Source organism: Gopherus flavomarginatus, chromosome 1 (genome assembly GCF_025201925.1).
Source record: "Gopherus flavomarginatus isolate rGopFla2 chromosome 1, rGopFla2.mat.asm, whole genome shotgun sequence".
Classification (NCBI taxonomy): domain Eukaryota; kingdom Metazoa; phylum Chordata; order Testudines; family Testudinidae; genus Gopherus; species Gopherus flavomarginatus.
In genome coordinates this window covers 101,397,322-101,423,072 of record NC_066617.1, presented here as the reverse complement: position 1 = coordinate 101,423,072, position 25,751 = coordinate 101,397,322, and the positions used below count along the sequence as shown (strand labels likewise).

The window sequence follows — 25,751 nt, the reverse complement described above, 5'->3', positions numbered from 1 at the left end:
GGACTACCTATGTGTATGCCGCATATGGCCTAGAAACCTCAGGCATACTCAAGCTGTGGTTGAGGATTGAGACTGCAGTTCCAGACAAAGATGGTGAATCATGTGGAACCAAGTTGGTTGGTAGAAACCATCTCAAACTCAGAGTCTAGTGGAGCCCCAAAAAACTCAATTCTTGTAAGTGTGAAAAGATGTTTACTTCCCACTGTTTTGGATGAGACCTAGATGACCAAGTAATCGTAGCGTGAACTGAGGGTGAAAGGATTTTGTCTCTGGACTTGCCCCTCAGTACCAAAGCGTACAGATACAAGAAGCTATGAATTCCCCTCTTCCAGAGGTACTTCTCACCACAATTGTGCACTTGGTTAAAACCCAGGAAGCAGAGGACAGATGAAAGGAAGCACGGTGTACTGATAGCGCTGGTCTACCATGACAAACCTGAGAAAGCTCCTGTGGCTCAGAAGAATTGCTACATTGAAATAAACATCCTGAAGGTCCAGGACAGCAAGCCAATCATTGTGATTTAACACAGAGAGAATGGCTGCTAGGGTGACCTCACATATCTGACATTCTATCAGACAACAACAAAGAGGAGGACAACCCCGATCTGGATCTCGAGGAGTCCCAAAGATTCTGTAGTGAGAACAGAGGAGCTAGCCCCAACGGGATGAACAAATGATTGGACTCATTCGAAGCCCAACATGGAGGCCAGCATCACTGCTGAAGAGGAATGGGGAATCGATGGTATTGAGCGAGACACATTCCCACTCAGCACTGGGAGAGGCACCAGCACCAAGGCCCAGAGTGGTATCAAACTCAACAATGGGACCCCCTAAAAGTGCAATGACGGTGTCAAAGGACACACCAGCATCGAGGGGGCCTTTGATGTTGGGACCGGCATCAGCCTCAACTCCACAGTTTGGGACATGGGCAGTGCATGTTGCCATGCTAAGGAACCCAGCAGCTTTGCAACATAGCCAGAAAACACCAAAGACGTAATAGAGAACAAAGTAGAAGAAGCTATGGCACTGGAAAACTCCTGAAGAAGTGAAGAGTCAGGGACTGAGCAGCAAAGCAAGTCTGATGCCTGCTGATATGCCACTGGTGTGGAGACAGTTAACACTGGTGCCAGAATCGTCAGTACCAGATTCAACAGATGCTCCATGGCTGGAACCAGGGAGTCAATTGGACCAGCTCTCACTAATCTCGGTGCAGTACCAGGGACTGTTAGACAACCTGCTTCACCCCACATGCTGGAAGGAGTGTGATGTTGGTCATCACTTCTCTTACAGAAAGCAGAACAGTCTCCCGAGCCTGAAATGGTTCCGATTAGTCTTCTAGGATGTCTTTCTCGCTGTACTGCAGGAACAACTCCTCTTTCTCTTGGACAAAACACTAGAGTCCTAACATGGAATGGCATTGCTTGCTGGTTCTGAAGGACAAGACAAGGGCCTTGGTGCTGAAGTGACCTGATGGTCTACTCCAGAAGGTGTTGCTTTGGCTGTAAGTCTCTTGATACCTGAATCCTCTTTTTGAATGATCTACAGATGGAGCACCATCTGTAGATCATCTACAGATGGAGCACCATCTGTAGATCATCTACAGATGGAGCACCATTCCTCAATGTATCCCTCACTGAGACACAACAAGCACCTCATATGGGGACCACTATTAAGGAGAGGCCTCCCACATGACGGACAATGCTTGAATCTAGTGAGGGCAACACACAGGGAAACTATCTAATCTAATGCTTTACTACTAAGGGACTATTAACTACTATTCTACAGGAAAAACTCAGAAAAACTGACACTGAAAACATAAGGTGAAACACCACACATAGCTCTGACTCTAGCCACGGGTGAGGAGAAGGAACTGAAGTGGGTTGGGGCAGTGCCACCCTTATATAGCCAGGGTAGAGGCTAGAACCACAGGGCACATGCACCGCCCCTGCAGGTACTGCTAGGCAAAGTTCTCCGGCTTCAGTGCACTGAGCATGCACACACCTACATGGAATACAAGGCCCCATTCACTTGAAGAACCATCCTATTATCCTCCAGATGCTTACAAACTGATTAATAATTTGTTTCCAGTATCTTTCCAGGTATCAAAATTAGGGTGACTGGTCCATAAAACCTTGAGTCCTCTTTGTTCCCCTTTTAAAAAAGAGATACTATATTTGCCCTTCTTCAGTCTTCTGGGACTTCACCTGTCCTCCAAGAGTTCTCAAAGATAATTGTTAATAGTTCCAAGATTACTTCATCTAGTTCCTTAAGTATCCTAGGATCAATTTCAGCAGGACCTTCCAACTTGAATACATCAAACATATCTAACTAGTCTTTAATCTGTTCTTTTCCTATTTTGGGTAACATTCCTTCTCCTTCCCCCTGTTAATATTAATTATTTTGACTATCTGATCACCGTTATTGTTTTAGTGACGACTGAAGCAAATTAGGCATTAAATACCTTAGCTTTCTTGATGTCATCAGTTGTTAGTGTTACTTCCCCACTAAGTAGTGGACCTACACTTTTGTCTTTCTCTTGCTCATAATGTGTTTAAAAAACTTCTCCTTGTTGCCTTTTACGTCCCTTGCTGGGTGTAACTCAAAGGCTAAGTGCCTTAGCCTCTCTGTTTTGTGCCAACATGCTTGTGTCATTCTTTTATGCTTCTCCTTAGCAATTTGTCATTATTTCCACTTTTTGTAGAATTCATTTTTGATTTTCAGGTCATTAAAGAACTCCTGATGGAGCCAAATTGACCTCTTACTATTCTTCTGATCTTTCCTTCCCATCGGGTAGTTTACTGATGTGAATTAGGTATGGTTTTATAGGACACCTGCCTCATTCAGTGAATACTTTTCAAACTGTACAGTGACTGAAGCAAGAGTCGTGCAGAACCAGTAGTAGGTGATGGTGCAGTTAGAAGTGATTTAACACATACCTTCAGGGAACAACTATCAAAGTTGCACGAACAACCTTTACATTGCATTTCCTGACTTGAGTTCTTCAGTCTGCAGCCTTAGTATGCAACAAAGTTTTGTTTTGTTTTATTAAATAGAATTCCCTAGATTTTGTTAAAAGAAAAACAAAAAACTTAATTACACGGAACTATTTGCAGACAACACTAGTATACTGTCAGCCACACAGGATGAGCAGCCAACAAGCCAAAGGTTCCTGTGGAATGTATAGATCCTTGTATCATCCTTTGAATTTTTGTGTGCCCATGGTGGACTAGTCCCTGGCCATACATAGGAAGACAGTCTCTGCCCCAAAGAGATTACAATCTAAGAAGTAGGTAATGTACGAAGGCTGGGTGGAGAGGGGAGCAGGCTAAAAGATACAGTCAAACTCACACAATGTGTATGTTATATACTTTTTAAAATACTATCCCCTCCCCAATGACTCCTCAAATATTATTTGGCCAATTTCTTCAAAGGAATCTCTTCATAAGATCCCAGAAATTGATCATATGGAGGGCCTTAAATGTTTCTGAAAGTTTGTAAGCAATTGAAAAACAACGCTTTAGAATGGAAACACTAAATCAACCTTAGCTATGAAGCCTTATTTTCACTAGGCAACAAGGCAGAATTTTATCAATTGTTTGCTAACACATGATAAAATCTTAGTGCAGAAAGGGCAAGTGATAGCAAGTAGAGGTAAACCCTACCTACATGTGAAAAATACAAATTGCCCTGTTCACACTGGGATTTTACCACATTAATACACACATAGTAAAAACACTTTTTTTCCCTACTGTGGACACATCATCAGTGTCACCGTGTACTGCACTTGTAGTGAAATAGTCTATTGTTCCTTAAGGGCTTCAGTAACTTACCCCAAACATCTGTCGGAGATCTGGATCCCGGAAGCGGAAGGGAATGTTAGAGACATGAAGCCGCTTTGGAGTGGACTTGCTCTCGGTATTCTCACTGCTTTGTGTCTGTGACTGCTGTCCATCTGTCTGTGCCCCTCCTTCTGTCTGCTGAAATCAAACAGTGACAAAACGAGAAGTGAAGAGAAATCAGACCAATTCTAGCCAACTCTTGTGAGGTTGTCTCTGCCTATGGATTTACATTACACTTGTAACTGTGACACAGTAAGTTTGATAAACCGAGCAACCAACTGATCTTTTATTTCTCTCTCCTTTCCATGCGCAAATAGTAAGAGGATCTTAGCTGTCTCTCTCCCCCCTAGTTTCTCCTCTTTCCCTTGGCTTTTCTTCCCCCTTGTTACCATAAGAAAGCTACAGTGAAGAGGTGGGTCTTCTTTTCTGTCCCCATACTGGCAAGTAATATTATTATTCTAAACTCTTATAGCAGCATGTTGATGCACTAATCAAAATCCCACAACTGAGGTACAGCTGTCCAACAGACTGATGTCAGCAATGTACCCCCAGGCAAAACTGCATCTGTTCTGCTGTGTTCCATTCAGAGAAGTACCACCTCCAAATATGACTTATACTAAAATGGTTCAGCCCACAGGCAATGGCTATGCATTCTTATGTTTAATTTATTTAATTTCTTGAAGTAGATTTAAAATTAACAAATATCGCCATTTTTAGGTCCACCAAAACTCAAAGAGCCACACTCCTTTTTTGGCTTTGCAGCCAAAATTTACATGCTGCCCCTAAACCTGTTTTGCATCATAGATGATATTGAGGCACAAATGAAGATGTCTTGGTAGGAGGTTTTAACACTGAAATTGAAACAGCCAGATTTATTTAATCTCCATTTGAATCTCTCCTCCATGAGATTCCACAAGCTGTGTCAAGACTTTGTTAACCCCAGCATGGGGGAACGCATCCCTTACTCTGAGACATGAAAAATGCACTCACTGACTCATGCTTGCCAGCAGAAAAGTGAAATTGATAATAATCCGATCCGTTTTATTGCTGTGTCCCTTTTCAGCAGCTGTGAATGGTATGCCAGGATAATCACCAGAGCGCTTATTCACCCCTTCTTTTGTCACCTGTCTCAGATGAAGGTTTAATGCTTTGGCTGGATGTCTAGTAAATTTCTTAAGTCCTGCTTCACTCTCTCACATGGTGCGGGCTTACTTCTCGCCTTCACCCACAGCAATAGTGAAAACCTATTGTGTGGGATCTCAAAGAGCTATGAAGACTAGATTCAGCCTGTTTTAGACATTTGCAAAGACATATCCAGGTCCTAACGGCTTAAAACAATCAAGTGTTTTACTGCTGCTGAACATCCATTTTGTCTATCAAATGTGCAAATAAATACTTTCCGGGGACTTAACCAGACTGGGCTCCTCCACCACTGACTGGACTTACCCAGTGTGTCCTGAACGTTGTGCAAAGACTTGGGAGCCTCCCAGGATATATCTACACAGCAAAGAAAAACCCATGGCTGGCCTGTGCCAGCCGACTTGGGTTCATGGGGCTCGGGATATGGGGTTCTTTCACTGTTGTGTAGACTTCCAGGCTTGGGCTGGAGCCCAGGCTTTAGGACCCTGAAAGGTGGGAGCATCCCAGAGCCTGGGCCCAGAAACCTAAACAACAATGAAACAGCCCCGCAGCCCCAGTCGGCTGGTATGGGCCAGCCGTGGCTGCTTCTTTGCTGTATAGACATAGCCCCAAAGACCTGAAAAGGGGCATCTCTCCATTACTATATAAAATGGGCAACAGTAGCACTGAAATTCTCTCTGCCAGAAGCCTCTCTTTGGACACACACACGAGTTATACAGGACCGACAATAGCATGTTAACAGTGAACATTGTGGCCTTGGCATGCTGATCAAAGCAACGGCAGCTTTCCATTTCACTTCACTTAAGCGATGCAGGCAGTAAAATGAATGTGATCCATTTGGTATAAACTAGCAGTGAGGGAGAGAGTGGAATGGCATGGCTATGCAAGCATCTCTATTCACAAGTTGCAGTGAAGGGGACAGCAGAGTGATATGAGCCCACCACACACTGGACAGAGTATACCATTTATAATCAGCCACGGTTTACCCACCCCCAAATAACAAACACAGACAACATCCTGACAGATACCATATCTAATATACCGCTTCCAGATGCTTTCCCCTCCCCTCACCCTGTAACAAAATACATCTCCAAACACATGCGTGGTGCACCCTAGGGGAAGAATCAATGCAGTCAGCTTGTGATTAAATCACACCATGCTATTTGGCAGTTTTATTTTTATGACTCCATCAGAATCCTCTGCTCCTGAGGGCAAATCTGTCCAAGGAAAAAGGACAGAACACATGGTGGCTCATCCATCACCAGTGCAAACAGTGCCTAGAAATTAGTCTTCCAAAACAACGCCCAGAAATCATTAACTCCCCCAGTGCTACTGAGTTTTGAAGGGAATCTCTCTTCAGTCAGGTTTTTTGCATACTCTGGAGTCCCACTAATGCAAATTTCCAAGCTCTGGGCTTCCTGCAACAGATGGTAAAAGTTGCGAGCAGACACATGCCCCACCAGATAGGTATGCATCCTCTGTCCATCTCTCCCAAGCACGACAAGTGTAGACTCTGAAGTGAGGTATGTCAGCACAAGTTTAAGGACTCTGAACAATTTCTGATGTAATCTGCCAAGGAATAGGTCTGTTGCTTCAATAGGCATGGAAACCAGGAGGCTGTGAACTAGTGGACCAAGGAGAATGTAAACATTGCTAGAGGCAGGAACTCGTGTCTTACTAAGCCTGTTCTGTGTCACATAGAGGCCTGTTCAAAAATCCCTGACAGCTGTGCCTGCAAATGGCAGCGTGCTGCTGCCATACAAGAGACAATATTTTACAGCATGCTAGCTTTGTGCAATGAGATAAAGCTTCAAACAGGCAAGACAAGAGGTCTTCTGTCAAACCTCAGCTTGACTACGATAAGACTCCCAAGCTCAGAGCCAGGTAACACCAATGTGGAAGGGTACATTCTTCTACATGAATTCAACAGTTTCCTCCTAATGTCAGATATGTTCCCTCTCTGAAAGCTTTAAACTGCACTTGCAAGGGGGTGGGTTCAGCAGTCTAATGGTTCTTTCCCATTTCTAATGTCTGTGACTCTAAAGCGAGGTTCAATTTTTCAGCCAGCATGAGATTGGCTTGATACGTTTGTGTATTGCCATATATTCAGCTGCAAATACAAAAAAAAGAAATGGCTTCCTAAGGTCTTGTTTTTGATCATTCTTTGCCTTAATTCATCAGGAGATGAAAAGGAAAGGCCTGGAGCTTGTTTAGAGGCAGCATTTTATGGAGACTGGTGGCAGAAAGTTGCCCTGAGTCGCATAATAAAAACCACACACTTCACAAACCAAATCTCTCCTCCTCACACTAACTCTCAGTTACTTCATTCTGGCCTGGTAGCAACATCTGACAGTGGGGAACTGGACTTCTCCCTCCGCAAGTCCGAGATACCTGCTACAATCTGTTGTTAGTTCAGCACAGTGGGGTGCAGAATCTCTTCCTGTTCCTTAAATCTCAACTGCCAGCAAGGAGGCAATAACAAGGAGACTTTGCTGTGGCAGAGATTCTGGATTTTAAAATGCTTTTAGTCCCATCCTGCACTCTCACATTAGTCTGTGTAATTTACATTGATGGTAATTAGAGAGAGAAGGTGGTGACCCTTTTTTGATGCTTCTTCAGGTCTGAGCTTTGTGTAAGCTTGAAAGCTGGTCTCTCTCACCAACAAAAGTTGGTCCAATAAAAAAATGTTCCCTCACTCATCTTGCCTCTCTAATATTCTGGGACCACCACAGGTGGTACAACACTGCATACATTGATGGTAATGTTACCTGGCACTATGCTTATGGCCCCTAACTGTTCTGAAGCAGCCAGTTCCACAGACTGCATGCCCAAGTTAGGGTCTCAATTAAGATTTCAGAGAAGCAGGGGATCTATACTGCTTGAGCCAACAGTGAATATTTATCTGCTGGGTGAGCAGACATAGGGTGAATAGACAAAGGGAGACTGACAACAGCAAAGAGATCAGCCAGCACAGAGACTATAAATACAAAGTACAGTTTGTTTCTCTCCCTCACTTGCTTTTTCAGATCCAAGTTATGGAAAATTAAAATGTTTGGAAACAGTAGATCCAGAATCTTGTGTAGCCCAAGAACAAGGGTAGACTTGTGGGGTACAGTTTATTTACAAAACGAGCAGAAAAATGTAAAATATTCATGCCTGTATTCAGAGGGGAACTAGATTGGCTTATGAGCTTTGGGGTTGAGCTATAGCATTTTTTTGAGTCTACTAGTTATAGTTGGGCCCCAGATCAGGAAACTGGTTAGCACCCCAGCTTATAGAATGACTGAAGGAAGTGACTGAGATTCACTACTACTGGATGGCTATATGCCTATAGAAATCGAAGGTTGCTTGTTGAGTTGGTTTTTTGGTTTTTTTGGGGGGGAGGGAATGGAGGGGTCTCAGTCCAGTTTCCAATAGGTAAATGTTCACATCACAAAATCTACCATCATAACAGACACCTTAGGAAGCAGTTTAAATAGAGGTGCAGGTTAAGAACTTAAAGGGCCATGGACACTGAATCCCCCTCACTCCTACAGATTGTTCCACCAAGCTAAGGTTGAAGTACTCTGTCATGGGCCGTGGGTGTGGGAACTTGAATTGTCATTGCTCATGCTGTACCTGTTCTGAAGAGAGAGGACTTCCAGTGCCAATCGGCACTTTCAACAGCACTAAATTTCATTTTTAAAATTGGCACACAAGCCAGAGAAGGTGGTGGTGAACAGCTGCCCTGCTTAGACATTAAAAACTGGTTTGTAAATGTGGAAAACAGAACTAATCTGCTTCATGGTCAGACCATGCTCTCAAGTTCCAAATTTCATATTTAGTTACCCCAAGACAGTGGTTTCCAAACTGTGGACCATGGAGTGGTCCACAGAGAGCTGGTCAGTCACACAGTGATAGCTCCTCCTTCGCCTGTTAAACTGCATCAAGAGACAGCTAAAAGTAAACATTACATACTTCCTTAATATTAAATTTCCTAGTAGACAATTGCTGTAGTTACCTGCCGGGGACAGAGAACTCCAGGGCTGCAGGCTTCATTCTATGTTAAAGTAAGAATAATATATTTGGACCAGCAGTTCAACAATGTTTTACTTTTTTAAAATAAATAAGATGAAAATTGTTTATGATATTTAATTTGGAAAAAAACTTCTTAATTTTTCTTACAGGTAGATAAAAAAGAGCAAATTTACATGGTAAGGTGAAAGAAATTGCCTAATAATACCTTTTACATGTAAAATTACTCTTTTTATCTTATGGATTCATATATTATGTAATAGTAAATATGATTTTTTTGTATTATTTAATGTACAAACACAAAATTGAAAAATTGTTGGCGCCCGCCACACTCTTCTGAAAATATGAATGTGCTACTGGCCACAAAAAGGTTGGAGACCACTGGACTAAGGTACATGGATCCCACTGTGAATGTGATTCTTCATTCTCTAATAAAAAAAAGCACATCTGTATTCCTTTGGAGGATGTGCTGCATTTACTAAATGTGGTTAAGTGACAGTAGGTCACAGACTTATTTCAGACACTGCTTTCTGCAATTAGATTTTGTATTGTACCGGTTCATGACATAATGCGAAAGGCAAGCTCTCAACACCTGCCATTTATGAGGCTCCAACAGGAACTTTCATATAAAGTAATTTACATATGTCTATGTCTGTACAGCTATACTTCTAGATACAGAGCTACACACACACACACACACACACACACACACACACACACACACACACACACAGCCTCTTCCCACTATTCAACTGGCTCCTTTCAGCAGTTTGATTCACATTCTAGGGAAACCTTCTTGTTTTCTACTCTCAGGAAAGCCATTTTAGTTCACTAGATGGTCAATCATTCCTCTAAATAAGTCTTTCCACCTTGGGCTGTCTCAGAGTGAGAGTCCTCAGGCTGTTTTATGTCTACCTCTGTAATCTGATAAAAACTCAAGAGTTATAGCACTGACAAACTGAGATGCAAGGTATCAGTCAGGGAAACAGACTCTTCCGCTGCAGGTTGTTTTGTTAAGCCAAGTTTGAACTGATGTCCCTGTCAATTTTTGACCCAGCTCTCTCAACTGTGCTTTGGGCACAGTGTGGGAAGAAAGGCCAGATGCTTTGGAAATAGACTCATAACCCCAAGTACCAGGCAGGAAACACAGCCCAGCACATGAGGTCTGATCCTTAATAAGTGAGGGGCCAATACCACAAATTAAACTCATGTATAATATATATGAACAATTAATGTGCAAGTTCCTCTATTCACAGTTCCATTTCTATGCTTCTCAATCCTGACTTATAGCATAAACATTATTCCAGTCCCAGGTTTCTCCTTGGCTGACAACACAATCATGTTAGAATGTGCACTGGTTTTACAATGTAGAGCAGGAGTAGTCAGTAGGGGGACCACGGGTCAAACCCGAACTGCCAGATGCTTTTAAAAGGACCCAAAGTATTTTTATTTACTCCTCCCATTCCCTCCTCCAGCCCAGAGTCTGGACCTTGACTATACCCTGACTAAGAAATTTGGACCTTGACAAAAAATAACCGATTACCCCTGATGTAGAGAAATGGCCAGTATGGAGTGGACCTTGACTCAGTTTATTTCATTTGCAACCAGAGCTGACATGTGAACTCAGGCCTCCAGACTCTGTTAATTAACTCACTTTGCCACTGTCAGTCTCCTCACATCAGCCTGTCTGGCTTATGAGCTAGTCAGGCTCTAACACACAAGAGAAGAAACTGGATGAACTCATTACACTGTCGCACAGGTTTGTTATATCAGATGCAACCCACCCAAAACCAATTCAAAAATGACACCCTGTCTTCTCAGTTTAACATTTCTGCAATGACCCCAGCCTCTGAAAGGCTGAAAAGCGGGAATTCTAGGCTCTTCCTCCCATCCCCTTTTTGCTAACTGAGTACTGCACCAAATGGACATCAGCACAAACTCTGATCTTAAAAGCAGGGAAAAGTCTCTTTTCTCTGGTTGAAGGAATTCCTGAAATGCACCCAGGAGTCCAGGGGAATCTGCGGGTCTGGGATCTCACTTGCACACATGTGAGGGCAGCTGCTCTTGTTGACTGCTGAAGCAAGAGGAGAGCATTAGAGGCCCTAAGACAACTTTATTCAGTATTCGGTTAACACAATCGCCGGGCCAGAAGACAGGATGAGAAAGAGGGAGAACCTATGTGTGACAGATGAGTGCACATATGCAACAAACACACACACGTATGTACATAATAACTGGCACATGTGATGGACAATGCCTGTGAGTTATGAGTGTGTTCGGAAAGGTAGTCTGATCTACCTGGTGTGTTGAATTCTAACACCCATCTTTGGCCTGAGAAACTAAGCCTCCTACTTCCAACACAATACAGTGAGCTTCGCTCAGCTCCCACATGACTCCTCAGTGTGTTGAGCAACGAATAAAGCTAAAAGCAAATACACCCCAAGGCCTATATTCCATGGAATCAAAAGAGCTTCATACACTAAGATTCCACTAGAGGAATAGAAAGGGACAAGTGCAGAAAGATTCAAGGCCCAAAGCATGTAAGACAGGCTGGGAAAGCCCTCAGCAACTTTGTCCACACCCGTTGGATTTCCATGAAAAACACACAGTGGCTTACCACCAACTGGAATCCTTTCAGGTTAAAAAAAACTGCCACCACTAATGTGTTCATGTGTTTTCTTGAAGGTGTTTACCTTTATCCCTTCCTGGCCAGCTCCAGTTCTGTGCACTCTACTTTGCAGTGTTCATTTGTGCACCTTTAACTATGCTAAATGGTTAGGGCAGACATGCCTACTGTTCCCAGTAGTTGGTACAAAAGTTACATGCTAGCCAACCTATCATTTAACCTCTCCCAGTTACACTCCCTCCACAGACTCCTGACAACAATTCTCCCTCTCATGGCAGGCACCCAACAACACACTCCCTCCCACACGAGCTTCTATTCTCTCCTCAGAGACTACTAAGTACCACTGCCTCACCCTGCCAGAGCACATATGCAGACTCCTATTCTCATTCTTTTGGCTCTCTGGAGCTTGCATTAGTCGATGAAACACAGAGCTCTTCCCCGCAATGCAGTGGAGATGGTTCCTAATATGGAAGAGGAACAGGAGGGTTGGCAGCAGCTTGTGTCCAGGGTCAAGGCTCACATTATTCATTTCCATTTAAAAAAAACATTCTTAATGTCTGGACAAAGACAGGAACAACATAAACACATGGAAATAGCAAACAAGCCAGGGAGCACTCTGCACTGCCATGCAGGAGATCTAGTTTGCATTCCTAACGTACAACTCCATCTTGAGCTGGTAGCGTTTAGTATTGCTCTGCATTGCCAGGCAGGAAAGTAAAATTCCAGTTCCTGTGTTGTGTTCACTGGGTGGGTGGGACATGGGACAGTTCAGTGTCATAAAGGTTACTTATATGGCTCTGCACTTGCCTTGCATCAGCCTTCGGTTCCATTTCCAGTCATGCTCTGTCATTGACTAGGACTGCATTGCCCTTTGGCTTAATAAGGTGTTTGAAGTGAATTGGAAGCATGATCAACGTACTTTACTGGGCTTATACCCTTTCCTTCTGCACAGTTGTGAGAGACAATCCATTCAGCTTGTGAACACCATAGCTCGAAGCATCTCTCAAGGTCAAGACCAGTGCTGTCAACAGTGCAGCCATGGCCCATCATAGAGAGAAAGGTGCTACATGCTGTGCATCCATACACACTTGAGCTGGCACTATATCAGTCCTTCCAATCACTGGCATTAAATTCATTCCGTACTTATAGGGAAAAAAAATAATCTCTAGCAGCCAAGCACCTAACTACAAGGAAAATTGAAAGCATTAGCAGATTAAATCCATTCCTTTGCACTGAAGGTTCTCACCATAAGGCTCTTTATTAGGAAGTTAAATCTTAACAAGTGGCTTAAGGGGTGGATAAAGCTTTCCCTGGGATAATCTGCCAGCATGGTGTCCAGTTCCAGGCTATGGGAAGATGAAAATGAAGAAGGTGAAAGTCTTTGTTTACTAAGTGGCTGCATAGTAGCTTAGGTCTGCCCCCCTGCATCCTCAATGCACATAGCCATCTTCAAAAAGCCAAAATGTCTACTCACTCTACCACCTCTCTTAACTGGGATAATTCACCTGTATCTACTAATTCTAATCCTATCTATAATTTCAGCCTTTTAGGGTTTGTTTTCATTCAGTTTTATTTTTTTTATTATTTGATTGCCAATTAACTCAAAGTAGTTAACACCTTTGTAAAGGCTGGACATCCCTAAATGGCTGTTCTAGGCTACACTTCAGTCACAACGTTTAAGAAAGCCACCACAAACTATTGCTACTCCTTGTGGTGAGAGGGTATATTTCTCTCTTCACAAACACAAATTTATCAAGAGGGTATATCTGAGGGGGAAGGTAGGAGCATTGCACTGGGACGTGAAAGCCACTGGGCTTTCATAATTCTCTCACTTTTGGGGTACAAGCGGCCCACCTCTGATACAAGAGCAACATTACCTACGCGCTTATGAGACATTAGGGAAGGAATTGCGCTATCAGGTAATCTAACCTAAAACAGTTTCAGGAAAAGCACTGTTTGTATGGCATTGTATTGGTTTTCCCACTCTGCAACTAGCCGGGCATACCGTAAGAGATCCATTCTGCGTGCTGGGCGTATTCGTGCTCTGCTCTCCATGCGCCTGCGTACTTCCGTAGAGTGTCAGATTGTGCTCGCTGGTCTGGCCTGCATAGTCCTGAGTGTGTGGCACCCCATACTCTGTGGGGATCCCATTCTGTGGGGGTGGTGGGAATGGGATTGTGGTGAATGGCTGGACCATTGCATCAGGAGTGGCTGTTGGCTCCTGGTTACCCTGGAGAAGGGGAAAGGAGAAAATGGATTTAATATGCTACAAATGATGGAACAGCAATCCAATCTAAGAAGAGTAAACAGGTGTCCCATCCAACCCATCTCAGTATCCCATTCACTGTCACTACACTACCACCCAAACAAGTCCTCTACTGTATTTTATACAGAAAGGAACACTCCTCCCCTGAGAGCACAGATTCTCTTTTTTAAGTTTGTTTTGGCAGCTTTGTGGATACTAGGTAGAATGAAGGGGCCATATTTGAGGCTCAGGACCTATACATCCTTGAAATATCACAGGATGTCCTAACTAAGTCATGTAAGGTGTACCTTCGGGGCCTGACTGGTCTGCATCTCCTCCTCAGGCCCAAATTATAGAACAGAATTCTCTTTCTGACTTTTCCTGAGTACTCCCAGCATTCCAGTGTGGGTGGCATTGGCCCTAACACCTCTATAAAATGCCAGTCTGCTTGGCTGGCACACTCCACTTCTCCCAGTCCCCTGTTAAAATATTTCTTGTGATAAACTGCATCCTCATGGCACTGCCCCCAAGTACCTCTGCTTAGGGCAGTATTCCTTGCTACTATATTCTAGTAAAAGAGAGAGCAGAGATCTGTATTCCAGGATAGATCTGTGCAAAACAGATTACCTAGATACCCAATTACTGAAATTCATGTTTCTTGCCTACTCCTCAGAAGACAGACAGGAGCCATGGGGAACTGAGAATACAGGCTTGCAGCACTTGCTCTCTCCCAATCATTAGCTTCGCTACCTTCAAACAAGGCATTAATTATACTCCTCCCTCAGCTCAGGGCATCCCACAGAGATTTCTGTGCTAGGACAATGGGCTTTTTAGCAGCTTTTGGCGCCATTTGATGCCAACTGGTTGTGTATTAAACAGATACTCTACCAGACAAAAGGTATTCGGAAGAGGGTAAAAATCCCACACTACCATGCCTCCAGAGGGCCCTAATACTTCAAAAATCATCATTGTAGCCACTCTGCCAGGGCTCATCTACATGCCCTCAGGGCAGGGAGAGAGGCATGGCTGGAAGAATTCAGTCACCTGGTGTAAAGCAAGAACAGTCCATGACATTCCAGCCTCTCTGACCTTAGAAGACTGTACTATTGCTCTGTTTCTATTGCACCCATCACCCCACCAGAGAAATCCAAGGAATAATCTTAGGCTAGGAGGTTGCTCACCACTGTCAAAGTACTGTAATCCCGATTTTAAACTCCACCTGCTATTCCAGACATGGGTCCTCCTCCCATAACACCCTGAGGTAGTAGAGCCTATTGTAATATTGGTGTGCTTAAATCAATGGACAAAAGGGAAAACAGTCTTGTCATTGGATGAGGCAAAGGGATCTCTGTTGGGAAGGGATTCACCAAGGGGTAATTGCTGCAGGAAATTACATAGTAGCCTTTCAGCAGAGAATACAGAGACACTGAAGGGAGCTCCGCTGAAACTGGACAAATCTTTCAATCCATTTATCAAAGTGCCTGCAGCTCCCATTTCAGGGCGAATGAAACAATGATAAATTCAATGCACCTCCAGCCAACACAGGTCATTCAGACATTGGCTGAATCCCAGATTTGTTCTGACACTAGTATATCTGGCCTGTGTCCCCTGCGGGCCACATGATCATGCACGCCTGTAGCTGGGAAGAAGGTGAGGGAAGGGCATTCAACACCATTTAGCAGTGCAGAGCTGCAGCCATGGACCCTAACCACACAGCCAGTTTCACTTACTGAAGTCCAGTCCCTATACAAAGCTGCATATAAGTACTGCAGCTTGCAGAAACAGAACTCAGAAACCTTATCAAAGAAAGAAAAATTAATGGGCATGGTTCAGCAACTGTCAGCAGCAGTGCAGCCGCACCACACCACTGTTAAATTCATAAACACAGCTCAGTTGTTTTTACCACCATGTCATGAAAATGGCTGCACCACTGCTGGCAGCTATGGGAATATAGCTACAATTTTTTCAAGTGTAGATTCACGCAATGCATCATCTGTGCAATGCACGGTTTCCCCCAAAAGCCCAGAAAAGTGGTAGCCCTACCATGCTTTAATTTCTACCCAATTGCTTCCCTTACCCTGACAAGTTCCCTGTCTTTGAACCTTTAAGTGAATCTAAACAAATACAATAAACAAGTTTGTTTTTTAAATGAAGACAGGCCTGAAAACTTTATTTTAAATGAAGATTTTAAAGAAACATCATCAACTTAATTATGCTTCTGGCTAGAACTTATTAAACCTATCACTGTGAGAGATAACATCTCTGATTATTATAACTGAAAGTTTAAAGAACAATAATTTTAATATTTTTTCAGTTTATTTTTGTCGTCTGTTTGACAGCTCTTTGTCTATAGTTAGTCTCAATATAAGTCAGTTCCCCATGACTGTGTAGGTTTTTCCATTTTTAAAATAGGAACAAAATAGGAAACTGTGATTGTAAAACTACAAAAATTGGCAGGAGGACTCTAGGGAAGATGCAGTATCTAAAACAACTAACTTATTTATTTTTAACTGGACTAGCTTTCAAGTTGACAGTACCTCTAACACTGAGAACAGAATACTAATTAGAAAGCTTTTAAAAACAAGTTGGACAAACATCCGTTAGGGATGGTCTAGGTTAACTTTGTCCTGCCAGTGTGCAGAGGGCCAGACTTGATGACTTCTCGAGGTCCCTTCCACCCCCACATTTCTAGAATTCTATGAACAAGACCTATTAGGTCACAGAGTCTATCCTCTTGATAATGCAGGATTGTTCCCTGCAGGACATATTCTATTGTTTTATTTAATCTTGTTTTTAAATGATCCCAAAAGACTATCCCGTAAACCTAACAATCTAATTTTCAGACGTTTCCCTCTTAATTTCATTTTATTCCTTTCCTCCTATCTTACATCCACTTGTACCATCCTAAATAACAACGCTCCCACTTTTACTCACTTAAAAACATTTTAAGGGTGAAAAGACTATGTCCCTTAGTGGATGCTTAGACAACACATATATATTTAGCTCTTAATCTTGACTCATAAATACAACTATGATCATTTTTACTGCTCCTCTCTGAACTTCCCAAATTTTTCAATCAATTTCTGGTGCTGAATACAGTACACCAGATGAAGTTGTTCCAGAGCCATTTAGAGGGGACTATCACCACCCTGTTTTGTGACTTTATGTCTAAGTAATGCAGTTCAAAACCAGATAGGCTTGTTTTGCTGCCACGCTGTTACCAATTCGTTTTTAATTTGATGTTTCCTACTATCTTTCACCAGTATTCTTATCCAGGTTTCTCCCTCCCACTGAATATTTGTATTTCAGATTATTTTTCTCCGGATGTATTCACTTGCACATTTCCTGCCTAATCTTATTATTCTCTGCCTATATTTCTAATCTTTTTGGATCCCTTTGTATTATTTCTCTGTCCTCACTAGCGCTCGAAATACCTCCTATTACACTATCTGTAAGTGTCATTATTGTCCTGTTATCATCTAGATGTTCAGTGAGTTTCACCTCTTAATACTTGTTCCATTATTTTACTACTACTAATTCTTAGCATGTACAGAACACTTTACATCTTCTAAATACTGCACATAGTACATGAAACACCACCAAGACCTGAAATTATCATTCAAATATAGACATTGCCAGGATTGGGCTCCTTGCCCTCCCTCCTAAAATGTAAAAACAATTTTAACAGCAGCATTTAAGCAAACTGATTCTCCCACTTCCCAGGTATGAACCACAGGAAGAAATGCAAGAGTTCTGACAATCACAAGCAGGAGGAGAGGTTTGGATGGATGGACTGAAACCCATCCTCTCTACAAACTGTCTTGAGAGTCTTGTCGGAATAGAGCGTTTCAAACTCTCTTCTGCAGACAACAATAGTAGCCATCCCAGACTAGCCGAACAGGGAAGGCCTGTTAAAAAATAGCAACAAGCCCTCCAAGTGCAGTGGTAACTTGGCAAACGGTAACTAAATGTATATACACCGTTTTCTTTAAACACAGCGTAAGGTACTTTTTAACCTGCAGTTCAGAACAAGAAAAAAATTCTGCTCTCCCCCACTAATTCATCCACAACCAGGTAAGGACTCAAACCGACTCCCCTATCAAAGGAGATGAATAGATTACTGCATCTGATTCATTGGCACGGGTCCACTTGTCAGACCCCATTCCCATAAAGATACAAGGAACACCTCCCATTACTCATAAGAAAGTTAAGGCTCTGTTCAGAAACGTAACTGAAACAGCAGTCAGAGAACAAAAGGGATATGGGATTAGTGTAACTAGATGGAGGGGCTCCATTTGCAGCTTCCACCCAGCCCCCTTGGCTTGTAAGGTGTGATCCAGAGTAGTGCCTGGCTTTGCTGAGGCCAAGTAGAACACTAAAGACAGAGACCTCCTCCCAACTTAAATCTTGTATACGCACTTGACCATATCTAAAATTGTTTAAAAATTTGATTTAGTTTAATTGATCCAACCCCTTGCATGGACACTTATACCAGTGTGAGCTGGTACAGCTAACATCAGGAAATTTAGTTAAATCAGTGCAAAAACTGCATATAGATCAGCCTGTATAGAAATGTAATAGCTTACAAAGGTGTAGAGCTGCGGACATGCCTCTGAATATTGACTACTTTACTCTTCATTGCAATGTTAATTAGGTAAATTTCTTTGGCAGTCAGTAGGTGGTGATCCAAGATCGTGACACTGAAGTGGAGAATAGCTACTAGAAAAACATGGGCCTGGTCTACACACTTTTTAAACTGGTACAACCATTTAGGTCAGTTGTGTGATTTTTTTTTTTTTTAGTAGTTATACCAGTAAAACCCATAGGGTGAATACAGTTATACTGGTATAACAATGCCATACACCAGTACAGTTCATTCCTCTTCCTGTATGGGAATAAGGTATCCTGATCTAAGCACATTTATACCTATCGAACTGCGACTACCCTAGGGAGGTTGTACCACTTTAACTATATTCAGTATAATTAAAGCAGTACAACTCATGTGTTTAGAGAATCCATAAAAATTGTCATACTGGATCAGATCAGCTGTCTATCTAATCCAGTACCCTGTGTGTAAGTAGCAGGCATCATATGCTTTAGGAAGGTACAAGACATTCTGTGAATAACTTGCCCTTAGAGGAAGTTTCCGTCTCCTGTCAGGTTGTGGTTGGTTGACTTAGTTCCTGAAGTACTAGGGTTTATATCTCTCATTTAAAAATAACCAACCAAGCAAAACAAAACAAAAACAAAAACCATCCACCAAGCAAAAGTCAAGGCACTGTTCTCAATTGTAATGTCTACACTAAACCTTGTGGTAACTGATTGCCTGTTAACTTGAGGTAATTAACATGTTTGTAAAGGCTAGTGTGATCCAGGCTATAATTGTTTGTTCTTTACTTCTTTCACGTGGAGAATAGACTAGAAGTAAAGAACAAACATTTATAGCCGAGAGAGAGAGTCTGTGTTTGTGTGTGTGTTAAGACAAGCCCACAGAGGGAAGGCACTGAGTACATGACAGCTTTCCAACCTACTGATGTTGTCTACTGAACTGTTTGAATGAATGGAAACACGAGATAGGGACCAAAGAACTGTTGTGCCTTCTCTCTTCAAAGCCCAATGCCAGAACTACAGTCTTACGGGTCAAGTAAAGCTGGGTAAAACTAATTCAGAACCTGACCACACAGTTCACTGGTGAAATAAGCCATTAAGTGTTGACCAGAAGAAGGTCTCCATGCAGTTTCTTCTTGAAAAGAGACAGGAGCAGGACACTGCCCTGTCAAAGCCTCTTTCCTTTTAGTATGAGGTCAGAAGTAAAATATCATAGCAGAGGAGTCCAGTCATAAAATCAAGACTTTTGAATTTCATCTCTTATCAAAGAAAAGAAGCCAAAGAAAGCACATCTAGTACTTGTGGCATGAGCCAGCTAAAGAACAGCTACATGACAGCGAGGCCAGAGACTCTGATATCTGCCACTATAGGGGTGGGAGCTACTCTCCCAGTCTCTTCCTTAAATTAGGGCCTTGTCCAGTGGTAGTCAATAGGGGCCCGCAGTCCACATCTAGACCGTGAGAGCCTTTTCAGCAGAGCGCAGGGCTCACAGGGGCTCAGGGCTTCACCCCTGCAGGAAGGTGTTTCAGTCCCAAGGTGCTTCCTGCAGGGCTGACCCTTGGATTCCCGGTGGGACTGAAGACTCAAGTCCAGGCACGCAAGGATGTGGGGCTTCACCCCGTCTGAGGCAAGTGGGGACTTGGGGCTTCAGCCTAGCAGGAGACCCAGGGGGCGTTCCCAAACATTTCTCCAGCTCTAACCTGCTGCACCTGAATTTAAGCCATGACAGTGGGAGCGTGCCTGGGGCTGACACCTACGTAGCCCCTGGAATGCTACCCACCACCCCAATCAAAATCTAAAATGGTACACCCGGGGCACACACCCTGCAATTACAATGTTCACAATTCCACCCAAGCTGCTGAAGTTGCATATTTCCTGTCTTGGAAACACCTCTTCTGATTGACTGTTTTTTTCCTGCTGCCAATCAGGGCTGATGGCGGAAGCAGGCAGTGCTCTTTGCCCCTGCCCCTCAGTAGGCATCATTTTTAAAGAAGGAAAGGCAGAGTTCAGTGGCTTGTGGCAGCTCTGCTCTTCCCTTCCCTCTACTCTTGGGACAAGGAGAGGGGCTTTTCTGCCTCTCCTCCTTTTTCTCTTCCTCCCTGCAACCCTTCAGCCCTGCCCGGAATCGTGCCAGGACTCGGCGCTTCAGGGAGGTGAAAGCCCCAAGAACTGCAGGACGAGCAACGGTGAGCCAAGGCAGCCCCACCTCCAGTGTTTTTGTTGTTTAACAGCACTGTGTTTAAAAATGTTAGCCAAAAAAAAGGAAAATTGACACTGAAACCGTTCATTTAAAGAAGAGTGGAATGTTGCTTATTGTTTTATTTTGCCACAACACCCAAAGGGACAACCAGTGTGTTTAATTTACACGGAGACAGTGGCTGTTAAAAATGGGAACATCAAATGGCACTATGAAATGAAGCACATGGATTTTGACCACAAATATTTGCATCTGTTTGACATTTCAAAGTCTCTGATAAATTACATCTTTCTTGGAGGTTACTTTTAGGTTATACAGTGGTTTGATTTTCTTTTTCATTTAACGCAGTAAAAATATAAGTAATATAGGTCCTGGGTATATTGCACAGTATTGTATGTGTTCATTGAACAGGGGCACTTGTGGTGAGAAAAATGTTTCTCTGGAGTCCAGACCTTGACTATATCTTGACCAAGAAATTTGGACCTTGACAAAAAATAATTGACTACCCCTGGCCTTGTCTATACACAGTCTTGCATAAGTTTAACTGAAGGTGTGGTTTTGAATCAATTTAGTTAAATGGGTACAATTTGTGAGTAAACATTCTTGTTTCAGTTTGAGGCTTCATCCAGCTCATTTTTAAAATTGGATTAAGCTAAACCAAAATAAGACACTCTTAAAATGAAAAAAAGAAAGCATCTATGCACAAACTTGCACTCGTTTAACTAAATCTGTTTAAAAACACACCTTTAGTTAATTTAATGCAAATCTGTATATAGAGAAGACTTACCACTGCCTCCTACTCCCAGGTATGTGAAACAAGGATTCACATTTCAAGTGCAATGTATCATCTTATAAATACTGTACTATTCAAACCCAATCATAATACAAACATGAGCCTTAGAATTTTTGCCTGGACTTCAAGGTTCAGGGAAGCTCATAAGAACAGAGACGTCAAGGAAAAGAAGCAGAAAGAATTACTTGCATGTTCTTACATATTATTTCAGTCTTGCAATATTCTCCTCTCTCATTTGCCTCAGATGAGCAATTCTTTTGGATGGGTAAGGAAAATAAAAATTCACTTTTCCATCATCCTCACTGACAGAAGTATTTTGCACCTGAACAAGAACACTGTCATGATAATTGTGAAAGAATGCCTTCTTTAGCAGTGCTTTTATATTTAGGTCTCTGGTATCTGATAAAACAACAGGGCAGGAGATCTAGCCTGAATTATGTATCTCTCTTCTCCCCAAGATAAGTCCTCAAACATCTATCGTATCAGCTCAGGATCAGGTGCTTTTCTTTTCTGGGGACTGTGTCCTGTTTTCTTCTCCTCTTCTCTGCAGAAATGATAGGAACTAACAAACAAAAAAACCCCATGGCTGCCTGCAGCCCTACCACTCAAAATCCAAGGTGTCACAGTATTGCTCAAACACTGTTGATCTCCCAGATCCAGAAAGCAGCTTGGTGGCCAATTGGGAAATGAGACAGTGAGCAGAAATGGGAACTTGTCTCTGTATATACAGGTAGGAAGGAAGTTCTTATGTAGCTCTACCACTGTTCTCAAGAAACCCATAAGACAAACTGATGAAACTGCTTTAGACAGGAGACTCCAGCCTTCAGTACTTCACAGAGAAATTGAAGTCTTTTCTGAGTAGGTTTCAGATGTCATGACGGAAAAAGGTAATTCAAGCGCCAACACCTACCAACATCTGAAACTCCAAAGAGAGGCCTTTCAAATATCTCACTAATATAGTATTCAAAGTCAAGAATTGTATTGACCGTTTACATGTACATACTGAGAGCACAATTCCAGCCCCATCTGGAGTCAGTCTTGTATACCAGTTGCCCTGAAGAGTGGAATTTGACATACATACCACAGCCCCATATTGGGGAAACTGGATGGGTTAAGGGGACTGATGACATACAAAGCCTTTTGTCTATTTCCAAATGGTTCTTGATGGAAGTGATTAAAATCTATTACCATCCAACAGCTATTCAGTGGGGTAAGTGCAAAGGGATGGGGTCATGCAATGGGCCTGAAATCAGCTTTTAATAACTCTGTTGGAATGACAGTGTATACAGGTGTTACCAAAATTAATTTTCAGTTCTGCTTTTAGATGGCTGGTATTCACAACACAAAAATGAAACCACAACTGCTTCCTTGCTAACACTGCCAGCACACGGCAAGGACTGAATAAAACCTGGAGTCCGAACACCACTGAGAGTTAGATGGAGGGTATGGAAAGCTTGCACTGCTATCATATCTGTCCCATAAACAGAGGTCTTCAGCACCCAAGGCGGTCCCACTAGCACAGGGGTCGGCAACCTTTCAGAAGTGCTGTGCCGAGTCTTAATTTATTCACTCTGATTTAAGGTTTCACGTGCCAGTAACACATTTTAATGTTCTTAGAAGGGCTCTTTCTATAAGTCTATAATATATAACTAAACTATTGTTGTATGTAAAGTAAATAAGGTTTTTAAAATGTTTAAGAAGCTTCATTTAAAATTAAATAAAATGCAGAGCCCCCGGACCAGTGGCCAGATCCAGGGCAGTGCGAGTGCCACTGAAAATCAGCTCACGGGCGGCCTTCGGCACCCATGCCATAGGTTGCCTACCCCTGCACTAGCACCTTTCACAAGCACTAAACTGCATTGGATAAAAGGACACAGGACAGAGCACTGAACTAGTACTCAGGAGATGTGGGTTCTATTCTTGGCTCTGCCACTGGATTGCTGGGTAATCTTGGGCAAGTCACTTCACCTCCGTGCCTCAGTTTCCCATATGTAAAATGGGGATATACTGACCTCCTTTGTAAAGTAGCGTGCAACAGGTAGGTATTACTACCACTATGGTATTATGGATTCTTTTGTCTGAAGGCTCAGACACTTATTCTCCCCATCACAGCAGCTTTGTTTACACTGGAATTTTTCAGGCCTGTAATTCACAGCAGGTCCAGTTCCATTCATGAGAGCACTCATGGAAGCTATAGTTCATAGATATCTCCTATGTATTCAAGCATTTTTATCACTATCATTTAATGGTGAACTGAACTCATCTGAGCCTTGTCTAGCTGACAGAATCCACTGGTTCTAGCACTGGTTTTTCAGAACATCGTGAGAATTATAGGTCTGAAAAATACTAATGGAGACAGGCAAAAGAAATTTGAGATATGAAATTTACCCCCTGAACTTCTTTTTAAACACACCACATAGAAAGAAGCCAAACCCCTCTGCTGTGGGAAAGGAAGAAAGAGAGATCTTTACTTTCAAGCACCCTGACCGTCATTGTTCCCAATGCTAGTCAACCTTCACTCTATTCCTGTGCACAAATTCAAGCTCTCTGTGCTGAAACAGATAACAACTTAATCAAGAGGATCTCAGTACCTGTGGAGAGACTTCCTGGTGGATATAGCTAAGATTTGAAGAACAGATATGTATATTTAGTACTTACTAGCCAAGAAGTAAGCCTAATTACCAGGCTGAAAATCAGGGCTGGCTCCAGGCCCCAACCGAGCAAGCTCATGCTTGGGGCAGCAGATTCCAAGGGGCGGCATTCCCGTAGGTTGTTTTTTTTTCCCCCCTTCGCCGCTCCGGCTGCCCCGTAGGTTTGTCCCCCCTCCCCCCCGCAGCTGAAGCTGGACAGCAGGTTTGTTTTTCCTGCCCCGCCCCCCTTCGCTGCTCCGGTTGCCCCGCAGGTTTGTTCCCCGTCCCCTCTCGCAGCTCCAGCCGGACGGCAGGTTTGTTTTCCCTGCCCCGCCCCCCTTCGCTGCTCCGGCCACCCCACAGGTTTTTTTTGTTTGTTTGTTTTTGTTACTTGGGACGGCAAAAGAGCCAGAGCCGGTCCTGCTGAAAATACACCTGTGCTCTGAGCCATATCACCTTCTGCCCAGTCTCCCAGTGGATTGGTATCCTCTATTGCTAGACTCCAAAACCCTGGGTCTACTGCTGCTGAACTCTGCATCACCTACAAAATCCACCATCATTGACCCACCCCAGAAATAAATTAATGCTGGTTAGTGGTCTCCATTCATTTTATGTTGACTCACAGAGACCTCTGCTGAAATGGTAGAAGGGTCCCCAAACAGAAGCAGAGTCCTCTGCTGGGATGGTTGGAAATGGAGGCTTCTCTTCTGGATCAGAACCTAAATCACCCAACATAAGGGAGCAGTAGACTCAGGATAAGGCGTTCCCATACATGAGCCCAATACTAGAGAGCCAGATACAGGGCACGCCAACACTGGCTTTCAGACTGAATTCCTGACTCTCAATCCACTGTTTCCTCAATATCACACCAGAAAACAAAGTTTTCTGAGTGTGGGAATGGAGTGGGGAAAGCAAAACTCTTTGGTGGAATGACATGATAGTGCTGGCAGGGGCCACCACCCACACAAACTGGCTCTCCTGCTCTAAGCAGTGCCATCCATTCCAGATGCCTCTACTCCAAAGGGCAGGGAGGATGACAGCCCTCCACAGGGCACCATACTCCTACAAGCAGTGACGGGGCACTCCATCCCAGCTACTTCACAGCGGTAGTAATCAGATTTCCCAAAAGTGGCACTGGAGCTAGGTCTGCAGATTTAGGAAAGCATCACAGTAAAAACTAGAGGGTTTTTTTTTGGTTTTTTTTTACAGCTTAAATCCTAGAGAAGCTGATGCCTCTCACTCAGAAAAATTTCTATTCATTTGTAGGCAAGTGGATTTTTCAAAGCCTTGCCTATTGCATGTGTCTGCCTGCAATGGGAATCTCATGCAGCTCTCTCAAACTGGTGCTTCTCTGGAAAGAATTGTGGCAATCCCTTTGCAACCAGAAGCCAGGCTTCCTTGTCTTTTTCTCCACAGCTGAAAGAGGAAAGTAGGCTGGTACTGAACTGTGCAAAGTAACTGCCTACATTATGATTTTGATGGTAGAAGGATGGAGATAAATCTTAAGCACTATGTCAGAGCCCCACTAAACGTCTAATTTCACTTCCGTAACAAAATCCACTCTTTGATTTCCCTGTCCCAATGGCTAGCAAAATCTTCCCCCTTGCCTGCACCGTCTTTGCCCAAATCCAGCACCTCAGAATGAAAACCAAGGACAGAG

The 25,751-nt window shown here is 43.1% G+C and overlaps 1 protein-coding gene across 21 annotated transcripts in view; it reads right to left on the bottom strand.

Annotated features, from left to right (window-relative positions):
• Window positions 1-25,751, bottom strand: part of RBFOX2 (RNA binding fox-1 homolog 2) — a 263,059-nt gene that overhangs the window by 56,593 nt on the left and 180,715 nt on the right. For 13 of the 21 annotated variants that reach the window (XM_050926928.1, XM_050926845.1, XM_050926881.1 and 10 more), the window contains 2 exons: window positions 13,624-13,848; window positions 3,830-3,976 (listed from right to left, as the gene is read on the bottom strand). In XM_050926928.1, the coding sequence (XP_050782885.1) occupies window positions 3,830-3,976; window positions 13,624-13,848 (372 nt within the window). The remainder of the gene's footprint in view (window positions 1-3,829; window positions 3,977-13,623; window positions 13,849-25,751) is intronic. The other 8 variants (XM_050926787.1, XM_050926909.1, XM_050926863.1 and 5 more) reach the window with 2 other exon arrangements.